The 16,953-nt window shown below is 50.1% G+C and overlaps 1 protein-coding gene across 2 annotated transcripts in view; it reads right to left on the reverse strand.

The window, feature by feature from the left end:
- NFATC2 (nuclear factor of activated T cells 2) overlaps positions 1-16,550 on the reverse strand; it is a 143,029-nt gene extending 126,479 nt beyond the window's left edge. For both annotated transcript variants that reach the window (XM_019944039.3, XM_019944041.3), the window contains exon 1: positions 16,202-16,550. In XM_019944039.3, the coding sequence (XP_019799598.1) occupies positions 16,202-16,331 (130 nt within the window). In that variant the 5' untranslated portion in view covers positions 16,332-16,550. The remainder of the gene's footprint in view (positions 1-16,201) is intronic.
- Positions 16,551-16,953: the final 403 nt, after the last annotated feature.

A 16,953-nucleotide genomic window follows, 5' to 3' on the forward strand; every position in this document is an offset into this window, starting at 1 on the left:
AAAATCAGTGGATACAGAATGATCCAATTTTGTTCTTTAATCGTGGCCACCTAGCTCAGGCTTCTGCTGCCATCTCGAAAGAACCCGTGGCTGGAGAGTGAGATTAGAGAGGGAACTAGCTATTTGCTCCCACCATCCCACACCCCGCCCCTCCTGCAAGCTCCCCAGCTCAACAGAGGCCCCTCCACCCTCTCTGTCGTTACTTGGGTCAGCCTCGACTCTTCTCTCGTGACCTTACATCCAATCCATCAGCAAAGCCTGACCGCTCTATTAAAATGTAAACTAAACTCATGTGTCACCACCTCCCGCCACCCTCTTGCACTTGGACTGTTGCCGTCACCTCCTCCCTGGTCTCCCCGTTTCTACACTCACCCTCTATGGTCTGTTCTCCACGCAGCCGTCTATGGAAATGTCCATTGTAAAGTGAAACCCACTTTAAAGGCTTCCCTAGATGTCCCCAGGACAGTCCTTAACACACTCGTCCCCTAGCCCTGGCCTGTCTCACTACTCCCACCCGCCCCACTTTTCCCCAAGCTGACTCGGCACCAGCCCTGCTGACATCCTCACGATTCTTCAAGCAGCTCCTGCTGTGGAGCTCCCTCTCCCTAGAAAGTCTCCCCCCAAGATCTTCACCTGGCTGCTTCCCTTAATTCCTTCACATGCCTGCTCAGTCAGCAGCTCCTTAGGCCCATCCCCACCGCTGTGTCATTCTCCACCCCATTTCCCTGCCATCTTTTCTCCACTGACACCTGTTAGCAGCTCACATCACATCAGATATTATCTGTTTAGAGAATCGCACGCTGCTAGATCAGAGGCAGGCAAACTGCAGCCCCTGGACCAAAGCTGGCCCACAGGTTGCGTGTGGAAGTAAAGTTTTATTGGAACAAAGCCGCCCCTATTTGTTTGCACATAGCCTGTGGCTGGCTTCTGCCCTGTAACAGAAGAGCTGGTTGGTGCACACAGGTGATCCTCCACTTCCTTGGTGCCCTTTCTGGGCCATCCTGGAGTGGTTCAGCTGAGCTGATCTCATAGGGTTCAAGTGGTGCCCCACCCCAGGTGAGAGCTCAGAAATGGTTTTCCACAGCTCCTAGGATCAAGATAAACAACCTCAACTAGGTCAGCCCGGTCGAGCCTCTGCCTGCCCCTCTAGCCTTGCCTCTCTCTCCCCTCTCCCCTCTCCTCTCTCCCCGGACTCCAGCCAAACTGGCTGTCATTCTCAGAAAATGCCAAGCTCCTTTCTGCCTCAGGACCTTTGCACTTGCTGGTCCCTCTGCTCAACAACTCCTCCCCCACCCAGCTCTCTTCGTAACTAAAACTGCTCCTTCCCTGAAGCTTGGCTAAAGTATGCTCTCAGAAGTCCTTCTGACCTTGACGAGATCAGACCCCACTCACACTTCCCTGCTCTGCTCCACTGCACTTCTCACAATTCTAATTCAGTAATTCTGTAGTTAACTTATCATCTGCCTCTCCCCCAACTCCCAGCCCCACCTCCACAATCAGTCAATTCCATGAGGACTCTCTCACCACCCCACCCCACCCCCACTGTATTCCTAACGACTGGACAGGACCTGCCACAAAGCAGGCCCTCCAAAAATATTTGTCGGTCTGCTGAACAAAGCATGACATATTTAAACTACTCCTCAAAGATGCTAACATCCAAAACAAACGGTAGAAAGACATAACCTTAAGAGAGGGTGATTTGGTAATATCTATCTAAATTCCAAACGCACGTATACTTGGAATCAAGCAATGTCACTTTTAGAAATTTATCCAGCACATGTGCAAAATCAGGTATGCATAAGTTTAGTCAGTCCAGCCCTGTTTATAATCCCCAAAGACTGGAAGCAACCTACGGTCCATCAGCTGGGGATGGGTTAAATTCTGTCATTCACATAGTGAGATACAATACAGTTACAAAAAGGGTTGAAAAGGTTCTTTTTACATTGATATAGAATGACCACAAGATACTGTTGAAGATGCACACAGTATGCACAGGATAGAAACAGAGGGTGAGTGTGTACACACACACACACACACACACACACACACACAATGCTTATGGGTACACAGGCTTTCCCTGGAAGTTACAGGTAACAGTGATTTCCTCCAGGGAGAAGAGCTAAGTGATTAGGGGCAGAGGCAGAAAGGAGACTCTGACTTCTGTACTACACTGAGAATAGAAAGATAATTTCCAAAAGGCACATGTTTTTATTTTATTCATTTTAAAGGGGGGGGTGACATAACATGATATATAGCAATGACACCTGGTTTAGGAAGCAGGAAATTGCGTTCTAGTCCTACTCTGCCACTAACTAGTTGTGTGACCTTGGAAAAGTCCCCCACCCACTCTAGGTCTCAGCCTCCTCATTTGTAACCGGACGGCGTTAAACCAGATCGGTCTCCTTGGCTGCTTCTGGCTCTGACGTCCTTTCATTTTTCTAACTAGAGTCTGTAGGGTCTAGAGTTCTTGTAAAGCTGCAGTCCAATATAAACTTGTACTTGTGCCTGCACGCGCGCGCGTGCACACACACACACACACACACACACACACAGCCTTCCTGGCAGGTAACAGAGCACAGATTTTTCATCTAGGAAGAGATCCAGGTCAAATCCGTGTCCGACAACATTCTGATAATCCATTGCCCTGCGAACGAGCAAAACAAAACACAGAAAGCCTCTTAGCAAGAATTCCGGCCTTATCAGAAAAACTGCATTACATCTTATCAGAAACACCCCCTCGGGGCTGATGTGAAAGTCACAGAAACTTTTTGCCATAAAAACACACATCACTCACACTCCGGGGCAGCAATGAAAAAGAGAAAGGCCAGTTTGCTGAGCAGAAGCATTTAAAGCATTTACATTGGTTTTAATTAATCCAAGCAGCGGAGTTTCTTTTTCTTTTCTCTCCCCAAGATTTTGAAAGTTTACCCACAAGCAAGTAATATGGAGGTAATTTATAATCATTTACTTCTCATTCCCCTGGGTATTTGACAGTAATTCTCACAGACAAAAGGCTCATGATTAAAATATTTCTTTAAGTAGCTAGGATTCTCCACTATTTCTCCGTAAACAACCGCCACCCTTGCAGAGAGCTCCCTCGCTCTGCCCGCACAGCACTGGGCCAAGCTCGTCTCATCTCAGAAGCACCACATTCTCTCAGAAGGGTTTCCAGAAAGCTTGCTCTTCTTACCACTTGCATGATCTTTGCTGTATTCATGCACACCAGTGAATATTATTCACTTAATATTTCAATTTAAATTCGTTCGCCTATTACTTTCTTTTTTTTTTTACGGAAACTTTACACCCATACCACAAATGGAAAATCAGTGTCACTTCCATAAATAGAAGGTAGGGTAAAACTACAATCAAAATAAAAGTTACTAAATTCAAGCGAGACGCTGTTGCTAGCCAAAGGCTCTGAGCCTGAGGCCCACTTTTTTTCCTCCTTGATGCTCTTTATTTAAATGAGGTTATCATTTATACGTACAGATTTTGAGGGCAGAGTTCAGTGAGTTTTTGCCAGATGTTCTACACCCTTGTCACTACCACAATCATGACGCAGGACATTTCCATGACCCCAGAAAGTCTGCCTTTTTTAAAGTTGGAATTGGGGGAGGAAACAGCAAGTATCAGAAAGAAAGGCGTTAAAGACACAGTAGCACCTGACGGAGGCCTCACTCCTGACTCAAGAGAAGGTGCCCTGCCAAGGAGATGACCCGCGTATGCAATGTACTCATTGGGGCGGCCCGTGAAACCGTCCCACTTGCCGTGCGAGGTACCCAGCCCGCACTCGAGGCATCAGGATTCCGAAAGAGGCAGAAGGTGGAGGCAGAGATGAGGGATTCAGAGGTTGCTGCTCTCAGTCCTCTGTGCCTCCATGCTTTTGCACATGCTGTTCCCCATGCCCAGAACACCCTTCCATACCTCCTGTCCTCACTTTACCTAGCAAGCCACTATTTGTCCATCAAGATTTCACTTGGGCCACCTCTTCCTAAAAGCCCTCCCTAGGCTGGATCAGACACTACAGACTCTGTAGTGTTGCCAGAACCTGAGGAGTCGTGTAGTGAAGTCTATCAAGTATAGATTCACTCGTCTGTCTCCCTACTAGACAGTGAGCTTTTTGAAGGCAGATAAAGGCCGATAATCATAATAATAACAACAGCAGCAGCAGCTAACATGTGCTGAGAATTTATCTGCCAGGCTCTGTTGTAAACACATTACATGCAGTAAATTATTTAATTCTCCCAACCTAGGACATGGGCGCTGTTTACTCCCCTTTTACAGATGGGCTAACTGAGGCACAAAGAGGTGAATTAACTCGCCCGAGGTCTCACAGCTTGAACCCAGCAGACCTGACACCAGGGGTTCTCAACCTCAGAACTACTGACACTGGGGGCTACAGACTTCTTCACTGTGAGGCTGTAGGATGTTTAGCAGCAGCCCCGGCCTCTACCCACTAGATGCAAGTAGCACCCCCTCCCCTCTCTCAGCTGGAACAACCAGAAGCATCTCCACGCATTGCCGAATTCCTCCTGCGAGGCAGAATCACCCGCAGCTGGGAACCACTGCTCTAGGCCCTACAGTTCCGGGCGCGGCACACAGCCAGGGCCCAAAAGAATGCTGGGAGCATCCATCCACGAGTCAAACCTGAACTGATTCAGAAATGAGACCTCCGCTCCCCGTCAGCCCCGGCAGGTAAATCATTTCTGCAGCAGACATCTGAAGGTCGAATTATCCTCGCCCTTCCTTCCGTCAAGTCCCCAGGGGCTCACCCCAACATCTAGGCCCCATGAATATTTGGGGAGATCTCTGGCCACTTCCCAAAACCGCAAGACAAGATTGCTGGGGAGGCCAGTCCAGCCCTGCCCTAGTAAGGCGTCTGAACGGAGGTCCGGGTCTCGGTCCATATACAGTGCTAGGGGCGCCCAGCTCCACGGCGTCACCCCTCTCCCCCACCCCCCGTCCAGCTGTGTGACCTGGGGGACCTCTGAGTCCCCGTGTATAACACAGTTGCTGAGGCTGGTGACAATACCCACCTGACGTTTCACCTTATCCACATGAAGCCCAAAACACACAAAATAAACACTCAGTAAATGGGGCCTTCCAGTGTACTCGTATTATCATTACGGAACGAACGATCTTCTAAGTGAAAATTCTCCCCTTGCTCTGCTTTCATTGCCTTATTTTACAACTTGAAAGTGTGACACACACTGGCCCCCAAGTGCCTTCCAAAGCATTAAAAAAGAAAAAGGGAAGAAATTTTTATAAAAATAAAATGGATTGGTCAGAACTTTGGGAATTCTCTTTTTCTGCTAGCCTTCAGAAAATATGTGGAGTAGGTAAAGAATGCCTGACACCCCCTCCACTCCATGCTTTGTACTCCCTCTTCTGGGGTACCTGGGGTATCAACTAAATCTTACTAAAATGTTAGTGACACAGTGAGCTAGTTGCAGTAACAAAAATGATTCTCACTAACACATCTCTACCCTATACTTTATACCAAGAACCACTATGTATGCACTTAGCATATACTCATGTTTGTCTTACAAAAGGCCTACGAAGCAGGTGATAGAGTTTCCTCATTTTATAAATGGGGAACGTGAGGCTCAGAGAGGGTGATTAATTTGCCCAAGGTCACACAGCTTCTAAGCGGCAGAGCCAGATTCAGTCTCAGGCAGCCCACCCAGCTCCTCCACCCGCGTAACACATGAAAGGGGATATTTCCTGGATGGCGATACCTTAATTCCAACACATAGAAATGAGGTGTCCCCTGAATAGGAACTGCTCTGGAGCCCCATCATGAGGTAGGCTGCCCTAGACAACTAAAGACACGGATTCCTTTCTTCTGGAATATTCACAATCCCTCCATTTGCCCCAGGATTGAGTCAACGATTATTTAAAAATCCCACTCAGGCCACAAGGAGCTCTCTGCCAGTGCCTGCCCTCTGGGAGCCTCTGGCGGGCCTGTTGCTCACCCTTAAGGACACACGGCCAAGTCTGAGACAGCCGCCAGCACCAACTCACCAGCCAACAGATCGCTTTTGAAAAAAGGAACAGCAAGAGAACATCTTCTCCGCCTAGAACGACAGGCGGGTGGGATTTTCAGGAAGCAGAATAGAATGACCAAAATAGAAACCCAGCTAAGGAACCTACATGAGGCATCTGTCCTTTGGGGAAGGGGGAAGGGACCGCACGAACCGGTGCTCTCAGGCTTGAACGACTCGGAAGAGAGAAGCCAGGGCATGGCCTGGAGGCCAGACGCCCCTCAGGCTGGCAGCAGGGCCCCAGAGCTGCAGTCCATCCCTGTCTGAGGTGATAGACCCACCTCTCAATGAGCTGACACCCCAAGGTGGTGTGAGTTCCGGGCCCTGGGTTTGAGACATCACAGTCTGTTGCCATGGCAGCATTAGGATGCCACAACCTGGCACTGTACATGTGCAGCCAGAGGACAGGGGGGAAGATGGAGGGAAGGAATCCTGCCTCCCTCCATCCCACTACTCTCATAACCTCCTTTGTGTTGGGGGCTGCAGGAAACGCCAAGAGGAGCAAAAGGTGGATGGATTTTTCATCCGGCAGCTTGCACCACCTACAGGAAAGACCTTCTTTGAAAAATTACAGATTGCGCTTCAAGTAATAAATTCAGCACTTAGCAAACTTTCCAAAGGGCCCCCCATGCCCCTACTGTCCCCACCATGCACAAATGCCGAACAGTAATTGGATTCCCAATCAATGAATCGTGTGTATTAATAATGACGGAGAATCAGGTTGTCACACCCATCATTCAGAGATGACGTGTCCAGAAGCAGGGCATGAGAGGTGAGAAATTCCATCCAGATAAGTCAGGTCCAGAAATGCCAGAAAGGGAAGAAAGGCAGTTTACCATCCTGTCTCGTCAGTGTGGAACCACTAGAAAAAGCCACCTTGAACGCTATGCTCTTTGCTGACCTTGCCCCAGCTAAGGCAGCTGTCTGCCTTCTCCAGACAGGGCAGAAAGGAGGGCTCGGTCCTGCCTCCCAGGCAGCCTGCCATGAGGCCAGGCGCCTGGAACACAGGATCCAGGACCCGGGACAATTTGCAAGCACCGAGCCTTACAGACTGGCTACTGGCATGGCTGTTTGCAAAAACACACGCACCCGCAGGCTGACACGTATTCCTTTTGGAGAGAACCAGAGAAATGTATGGAATCTGCAACCCATGTGCCTCAAGGTCAGCTTTTGGATGGGGGCAGCAGGGCCCAGGCATCTGGCAGACATGGGACCTCACCTCTGTCCTCAAATTAGGATAGAAAGAACCGGTTGCAAGTCATTCCATGGGGCCCTCGCGCTTTTAAGAAGTTCAAAGACCTTCCTATTTTTAGTCGTTCACCGCGCCTCGAGCTTTCCCATGTATTACCTCTCTCTCTGGGGTTTACAAGCACCCTGGGAAGAAGCCGGAACCATCAACTCCTCTGTGTTGCAGAGGGGGGCCCTGAGACTCAGGGGCGCGAGGATTCACCCAAAGTCACAAAAACAGTCAGGGGCAGAGCTGGGGTTCAAACTGAGACATCATTTAAATGCAGTCAAATGCACAGATATTAGAAGCACACCTCGTGCCTTTTTACAAATGTACGCACCGTGTAGCCAACCAATCAAGATACAGAATGTTTCCATCCTGCCAGAGGGTTCTCTGGTGGCCCTCCCCAGCCAATAACCCTCATTCAGGGGGACCCGCTCGCCTGCCTTCTCTCGCTACAGCCTGGGTTTGCCTGCTTTGACCACTGTATAAATAAAACCGTCCGAGATGTACATGTCACAGTTTTCCTCAACCTTATGTCTGAGATTTAACCATGTCGTATGCATCTGCACTTTCTTTTGCATCTCTGTGTAACAGTCCATCAAATGATGACATCAGACTTTACTTGCCTGGTCACCTTGCCATACCGCCTCCGTTTTTCAAGAAGACAGGCATTTGAGATTGAACTTGTGCTTCAGGGAGATCTGTCTCTAAGAAAAGACAGTCTCTCCGCATTTGTCACGCAGTACTCAACAGAGAGCGACTTCCTCGCCAAAAGGAAAAGGAAAGATCTGGGCAGAAGAATTAGCCAGAAGTAGACCTCAGATAATCCTTCCTCAGAAACAGGGCTTGCGTGGCTACCCCGCCTCTCCGTCAAAGCCCTGCACAAGGCGACACGGGCACGGCCACCTTCCTTGCTTTCCTTCCTCTAACTCGCTCAGCAAAGGCCCCCTCGCCTTTACGCCAGCCCCTCAAAGAGCTGTACCCTTTATGGAGTCCTACAACCCCTGTCACGGCCTGCGAAGCTGATTTCCACCTTTCTTTCAGGCACCTTGAAATCCAAGTGGAAACTTCCACTTGAAGAGAGTGGGGCCCCATAACCCTGGGCCAGGGGCAGAGACTTAAAATTAATACCTGATCGACAGATGGGTGTTTTATTTACACTCGTCCCCAGGAGCTTTCACTTTGGTGCCGTGTTCCCCGAGGGCGGGCACACTTCATCCGTGGCCCCTGCCAAGCCCGGTCATTAATGACATTCCTCCTTTCTCCTTGGCAACGGAGGTGATGTCACCTGTTGCGGATTTCAGACCCTCATCCCACCTTCTTAGGATCACACAGGTAAAAAACAGCCCCTTTCTGAAGTCTTTACAATGACTTTCGCAGGCACTGCAGACTTAAAGCGTTCCCCACCTCCTCGTCTAACGGGCACCCTTTTTTAGCACACCCAAGCAGGTTTGTTTTGATAAGGACCTTTATAAACCCTGAGCTTTGCAGGCAACTTTCTGACTTCAGACAGCTCACTCAGGCGTGGCTCAATTAAAATTCACACAGAAGGACTGGCTTTTAGAAATATGTCATATTAACTAAAACAGGTCCAGGTGAGAAAATGCTCTTTCCCCAAACCTCAGACTAGGACGCATGGAGGGTCCCCAAATGCCAACTCGGGAAAAGCAATCTCTCTGCTCCTCCTGTAGCTTCCCGTCTACCTTTGATATATTTCTCTTGCAGAGGAAAAAAAGCACTAAAGGTCCAAGGCATAGGACTTTAGATCTAAATGCCAGTCTGTAGGAGATGCAAGGGACAAAGGAACACGTTAAAAAAACACCACAGGGATGCCACTGGCAAATCCACCACGTGGAGAACAGCACAGGAAAAACGACCCTGCTTCTTCCACAGATAAACGGCAAGAAAACAGACTGATGGCGATTTTTATAAAATAAAAGAGACATAAATGGCCATGTCAACCAATTACACTGTGAGGATCTTGGTTCAAACAAATGAACCATAAAAAGATCCTTGTGAGACAAGCAGGAAATTTAAACACTGGACATTTGAAGTTAAGTATTATTCCTTTTCAGGTTTGATAATGGTGTTTGATTTTTTTTCAAGAGCCCTTACTTTTGAGCTACATACTATTTATTAATAAAATATTATGCCACCTGGAATGTGATTTAAAGTAAGCAGGGGTGGAGATGCGGAGAATACACTGAGGCAGAGATGACATAAGATTGGCCTTATGTTGATAATTGTTGAAGCTGGGCACGTGGGAACATGGGAGTTAACTATACCACTGTCTCTACTTTTCCATATATTTGGAAAAGTTCGTAATAAAAGTTCAGGAAAAAGTCAAAGGCAGTTCCTCTTGCTTTGGGGGAACCTATGTGGGGCTCTGCTCCAGGCAGGAAAGCTCACAGCCCCTGACGCATCCCAGGAAGAGCCTCAGGACCGAGTCTTGCCTTCTTCCCTGAGCTCAGTTTGGGAACAATCGGCAAAAACCGAACCTCGCACTAGCCCAGGGAAGCCGAGTTTGGCTGGAGCTCTGTGGAGCCCTGTGGCTATTTCCTGTGCTGGGCAGAGAGGAAAGAGGAAGTCCCTTCGTGGGGGGAAGCCACAAGGCATCAATCACGCTGCACTTTCCAAGGCTGCCTCTTCCTGGCCCTGGCTCAGGGGGTCATGGGGGGCCAGGGCAGGACACCTGGGGAGGCCCTGCCTCTCACAGAGGCAGCCACAGGGAACCTTGCAGCCTGCGAGTCAGGTCAACTGAGAAAGCTTTTGCAGCCGGCCAAGCTCTGGGGCTGAGGCAGGGGCCCAATGAGTCAGAACTGATCGTACGTAAGTTGGATAACCTGCTGTGATGCCAACTGAAGCCCAACAGCCAGTGGCTCCTCGCCAAAGAGCATCTTCTCTTAAGACTCGGGATTCATCAAAGGCCAAGGCAAAGACTCTCTCCTCCAAGGAACCAATGCTCTCAAGAAGTCAGGCGAGCCAGAAGACATCTCGAAGCCCACCACCACGGCCACCCGACACTCACACAGCCCCGCTGCCTGCACTTAATCACACCGCCTCGTGGGCACCTGCCATCTCCACCCCCATTTCACAGATGAGAAAACACAAGCGCAGGGGATCAAAATCACCTGCCCTGAGGCATACCACTAATAAGGAATTATGCAACTTTTCATCCATTTATTGGGCAACGATTTATTGCATGCTTGCTAATGCCAGGTACTTTTGCTTGGCCAAGGTCACGCAGGTAGGAGACAGCTAAGTTAGAATTTCAAGCCAGGATTCCCAGATTTCAGATCTGGTGCTCTGACTTGCTGAGCCAACGGCCCCTGGAGTTGGGGGGAACATGTACCCCAGGAGGCATGCATGACAATCTACTGGGATGTAGAAAGAAATACAGGAACAGCGGAACTCCCGTTTATATGCTGTCCTTTCCCACTTTCATTTTTGTTGCATGTTTTAGGAGTATAATCCCATTAGGACAGCAGTGAACATACAATTGATAAGTACATAAATATCAAAACATACGAGGTGAATGCACCCCATGCTGGCGTACAGGGGACCCAGGAACGCTGGAGTCAGTGAGATACTGGCTGAGCTGTAGTGCTGAGGGCAGAGACCTGGGATCCTCACTGCCTGGGTTCGAGGCCTGCCCTGCCATGTACCGCTCAACGACTCTCAGCAAAAGTTAACTGACCCCCAAGGAGTCTGACTTCACCGGTCCTGGGTACAGCTGGAACAGTCTAGCGTGTAGCCAGGATTGAGGACCACTGGCCACCAATGCTGCATTTTTCCAATTTATTCAACCCCATCACCGTACAGGACTAAAAAGCCTTGGGAACAAACTCAAATAACACAGCTTTAAGATTCTAAGAACCTCTACTCCAGATCAAAAGCTAAGGCCACCTTAAGAACAGAAGGCCTTTAATTTGGAAGCTGGGATGGCATGTGTGCAATAGCAGAGCGTGATTAAGGCAACTTTCTCCCTAGTCCTTTTGACTCCCTTGACGAGGCCGCGGCTCAGTTCAGCCCTCATTTCACCTTTCCAGCTGCACCTGGAGACACTATTTGTACAAAGCAAGCTTATTAAGGCCTGTCCTTAACTCGACACAGACGGCAACGTCTCTGAATGTCACATGTGTTTAGCGAACTGCTTGCTTAGGGTAGAGCTCTATTTATAGTAAGCACCAAAAAAAAACCCCATGATACTATATCCCAGCACCTCATTTGTCCCAATTTGTTTACCAGGCTGTGGCCCACATTGGCCTGGGGGCCAGGCAAGGGCAGGACCACATCTCATTCGTCTCTGTACCCCTACAGGGCCTGGCACAAAACCAGCATTCAGTGAGCGAGTGCTGAAAGAATGAGGTTTAAATTGTGCCCTGTGAATGGGTTGGGAGCAGGTGGCCCTGAGTCGAAGTGCAGGGGACGTTAGGGCTCCAGCAGGGCCTGTGACTGTACTTGGAAATGGTATAAAAGGTGCGCTGGGGGCAGAGGGGATGCTGGCTGGGGTGGGGATTTGTGGAGGGGGGAGCCGTGCAGGAGGGTGTGCACATCTGCAGTGCGCTCCTACAGCGTATGGGATCTATGGCTTTTATCAGCCTTTCAAAGGGCTGTGACCCGAAAAGTTTAAGGATCACCAGAGTAAACTTTACAAGCAATGACCAGGAGTCCATTTTCCTTTCTGAAAGGTCAAAGTTAATGCCACGTGCATCGGCTTACCAGGAATCGGAGGAGGGACACACCAGACCCACTGAGGTAGACTAGAAGCAAGCGCTCCTGACATGTCAGTCCCAACGCAGCCCGGAGGAGATCTGGCACCTCTGCGAGGTGACCGGGTGTTCCCAGGACCAGCCCGTCTCTCCCAGTGTATTACAGGTTGGGAGAAGTAAGACTGCATTGACTTCACAAGCACACACGAAGAAATTAAACTTCTGATCTGTCTGATCACAGCCAGCACACCTCTCCCCTCCAAGGTGGGCTCAGTAGCACTGGTCAGGACTCCCATGGTCCCGTCCCCATTCTTTCTATCAATATTACTACATACTTAGCTCTCTCCCTCAGTAGAAAAAAAATCAGAGTTTACTTTGAATGCCTCTAGGCAAATACATCTGAAAATCCAGAGAGGGGAAATAATTTCTTAGAAAGATAAAGTTTACCAAAATTGACTCCAGTAGAAATAGAAAACGTAAACAGACCAGTTCCCATAGACACAATCAAGAAAGCTATCGCAGAACCAGCCCATAAAAGGCACCAGATCTAGATGGCATCACAGAGGAATTCTATCGCAACTGTAGAAACTGGATAGTCCCAATAATACACATGCCGTTCCTGAACATAGAGAAGGAAAGAAATTTAAACCTAACAGCATACCAGAATGGACATTACAGACAAGTATCACTCATACACACCGCTAAAAGAAATCCTGAACAAAATATTATCCAGTAGATGCCGGCCCCATCACCATAAGAAAATAATACACAGTGAGCAAGTGGGGTTGATACCAGGAATATTTCAATATTAGGAAATCTATTAATATAAGTGATCTTAGAAGAATAAAATCATATTTTTCCAGAGATGCTAAAACGTCTACGGCATAACTCAACTCCCATTCTTAATCAAAACTCTCATGAAAATAGAAATGGATGAATACTTCCTTAACCTAATTAAATACATATGTCTCGATTCCAAAGCCAACACTGAAGGTACTCCTGCTGGGGTCAGGAACAAAGCAAAGATGTCTACTTTCCAGTACCAGGTAGATGCTACTGGAGGTACTAGTCAATGCAATTAGACGAGAGAAAACAATTAGAGGCTCTAACTCATTGAGGGCAGGGACTGAGACTCATTTCCTATTATATCCCCAGGATCTAACACCATAGGTGCTCAATAGTTAGATGGATGAGTAAATGAATAATGACTCACATTACTGAACACCTCTATTAACAAAATCAAGGCTTTAGTAAAAAGCTAGTAAGAAATCACACTCTGTGTTAACTGATTTAAGTGGGTTAAGCCATTCAAGGCAAACACCACCATGAGGTGAGCACTATCATTTCAGTCACGTGACAGCTGAGCAAACAGAGGTCCAGAGAGGTTAGATGACTTTTCCAAGATCACTCTGTTGGTAAATGTTTTAAATTCCAGTCTTGCATGGTACCAGGCCCCTGACAAACTGCTTTACATGTGTCTCTCATCAAGAGAGGGAACGAGGCACAGAAAACAGGCTCTGGAGCGGGACAGCCAGGTTCCTATTTCAGCTCTGCCGTTTACCAGCCCTGCTTTCTTGGGGAAATTCCTTCACCTGTCTGTGCCTTTGCATCCTCCTCTGTAAAATGAGGGTGACAACAGTGCCTACCTGCTAGGGTCGGAGGGGTGCTACACGAGCTAACAAACACCTGCCACACGTTCAGTCTCCATAAAATGAGCCCCCGACTTGCCCCAAGTTCCCTAAGTGCCGACACCAACTTCTGACAACATCTGGCCCGCGAGCAGTCCCCTTCCCTCTTTGGTTTTTCGCCAAGCCCAAGCCCAGAGTTAAGCAGAACACCTCAGGTGCGTCACCAACGTACTGTCACCTGGGACAAAGCCCAGTAGCAAGATAAGGGCTAGTGCTGGCCCTTGGGGAGACCCATCATGTGGAAGAAGAGAGAGGGGACTGCTGTTAATATCTGGGTGAGCCAGACCCACACCTGGTACAGCTCGCTTTAGCCTCTCAAGGCTCCCGACACCCCTTCTCTTCCTGAGCCACGATGTTTCTGTGCTGCCGACTTCCCAGCAAGGGGTCATTATTTTACAGATTTCAGAGCACGATGCCTCACTCCTCAAGTGAGGCTGCACACAGTGACCTCCTTCCAAAGAGCACAGTTCAGAAAGGAGGAACCTTACAGTGGAGGAACCTGCCAAAGGCTACCTCGGCCAGGTGGTCAAGGCCATCATCAGTAGTGATAAATCATGTTGACAGCAGGCACCCTCGATATGATGTGATGGAAATGGTCACTTTACCTCTGTGGTCTTCCTCCCCCAAAACCCATAGCCCTGTCTAACCATAAGAAAAACATAAGACCCCATTGAAGGGACATCCTACAATGTACTTTATCAGTACTCCTCAAAACTGTCAAGCTCATGAAAATAAAATAAAATAAAATAAAAAACGACAGTCTGAATGCGAATAAAGTACGGACTTAGGTCCACACTACTGTATCATAATATTGGCTCATTAATTTATAACAAATGTATCAACTACTGTAAGATGCTCATCATATAGGGAGGGGGCTTGGTGCGGTGCTGGGTATATGAGAACTTGCCGTACTATCTTTACAACTTTTCTGTACATCTAAAACTGGTCCAAAAACTAAAGTTTATTTTTAAGAAATAGATTCTGGGGCCTTCGTTGTGGTCATTTAGACACCCATCTGGCAGCCACCAGCACCCCTTGCTAAGAAAAACTATAAAAAGCACCTCCCATCGGATTTGGCTTGGAAACTGTTTCCCCGGAAATCTCCCCCCACTGCAGGAAAAAAAAAAAAATCGTTGATTGTGAATCTGGGAGGGGTGTAAGTATTAGTTCCCTGCAAAACAGGAGTTTAATCTCAACAAACAGCAAGACTACTGATGCTAGAGGGATCGTTTGCAGATTCTTAACTGTATCTTTTCAAAGCAAAGGATGGCCTCCGGATTGCAACTCAAGAAGACCGGTCTCTTTGGCTGGATAATTATTTCCACCTCCAGCCAAAATAGAGAATAATTACGAATTACCGTCTTCACTTGGTATCCGAGCGAGGGCGTCTCTGAAATCAAAGCAAGCCCCTCACCTAAGGAGCTTCACCTGAAGACGCTGTGGAAGGAAAGTTCAAACTTCTCTGCCTAACCCAGCATCTCTGGGAAACAGCAAGCCCCGGAGAGTCTGGAAAAGGCCTCCTACACATAGCAGGCAGCACAACCCCTTCCTGCTTTCCCTAATGCAGCCAAGCCCAAGTGCATCTGGAAGTTACCACCAGGCCTGCCCCAGAGGCTTCAATAAGCACTGGCTGGGCTAGGCTGTCAAAATCAGGAAGCCTAGTTGGGTTGTTTTTTTTTTTCCAAGACAACCTGCTAACCAGAAAAATACAGTGAGGTTGGGTGTACCACCTTCTCCTTCTGACCAAGGCTCCTGTTAAACACGTGAAATGACGGGCCAGCCTGGGGAAATCCCCGGTCCCCAGCGCAGAGCGCACTTGAAGGCACAGACCGACAGGTCGCTGAGGCAGGAACAGCCTGCATCTTCCTGAATCCACAACCGCCCACGGCCATGATGACCGCGGGGTGGGGGATCCCTGAATAAAGCTCACACTGAGCCATGGGGGTGATGTGCAAACACAGCGGCAGACCCGAGGGAGGAAATGGGCCGGCCGCCTAAGATTAAGTCAAACCACCCTCCAGCATTAGATACAGACAACCTCTTCCTCAGTGTCAACACAAAGTCCCCAACGACGGGCTCGCACGCGGTGGTGCCCGGAGGTGGGAGGATCCGCTTCACCTGCCCTCTGTTTGCACCAGCCCCTTCCCACGAACTCCATTCTCTGGCTTCCTCATCTCCTCCCTCCAAAGGCAAACCAGTAGCTTCCTTTGCCCTCTGACGACCAGCTGCAGGCAAGAGGCCAGCTGAGACCCCTGCCACCCTTGGCTTTGCTACCAGTGACAATCAGGGAGAAGTAACTGGAAACCAACGCCCTACCCGGCAGAGTGAGCCTAGCGCCCCCTAAAGGCGGCTGCAGTCCCTGAAGCCTCGCGCCCTCCCTCTCAGCCGGGGGGAGAGGCACCCCCGCCCCGCTCCAGGCCCCCCAGTAAGTGTGACACGTGGGGCAAAACGGGGCCCTGTGTCCACTGTCCAGGCCCAAGCCCCAGCCCGGGCTCGGAGGCCAAGCCGGGGCGAGCCTCCACCGACCTTCGATAGGATTCAAATAGTCATAATCGAAGAGGATGGAAAAGTCGAACTCGTCTTGGGGGCTGCCTCCAGGCTCGTGGCCCGGGGCGCCCCCGCCGTCGGGGTCGGGCTGCGGCTCCTGGGCGTCCATGGCGCGCAGAGCGGCGGGAGGGCGGCGGGCCGGGGGCGAGGGCAGGCTCGGCTGTTTCCTGGGCCCTCGTCGGGGGTGGCGAAGGAGGCAGGAAGCGGGGCGGAGAGGCGGGTGGAGCGGCGGGGTCACTGCCCTCGTGGGAACGCACGCCGGGTCCAGGGACGGCGCGCCTGGCGCAGCGGGTCCTGGACGCTCCTGCGGGAGCTTAGCGGCGGCGGCGGCGGCGCGGGCTTCCTGCTCGGGAGGCACCTGTTGCAGCCCGGGGAGGGGAGAGGGGAGGCGGGGACAGCGCGGCCGGGTCGGCGGGGGCGGGGCCGCCACCCAGGGACCCGGGGAGGGAGGGGGGAAGGGAGGGGAGGAGTGGCGGGCGGGCCCAGGAGGAAAGAGGCCGCCCCCTGGCCCTGGCCGCACTGCCCCGGCCGCACTACCCGGGCACCGCGCGTAACAACGCGCCGGGGCCACTGCCAGGCGCTCTGGTGCGGCCGCTGCTCCTACCCTCCCCGCGGTGAGCTCTGCGCCCCTGCCGGATCCTCCAGATGAGAAAGCCTCTTGTCGTTTGCCCTCTATGACCGGCTGATCCCAAACTTTTTCCTCTTTTCTAATCTAAGGGGGCGGGGGGAGG

This window comes from Tursiops truncatus, chromosome 15 (genome assembly GCF_011762595.2).
Source record: "Tursiops truncatus isolate mTurTru1 chromosome 15, mTurTru1.mat.Y, whole genome shotgun sequence".
NCBI classification, from domain to species: Eukaryota; Metazoa; Chordata; class Mammalia; order Artiodactyla; family Delphinidae; genus Tursiops; species Tursiops truncatus.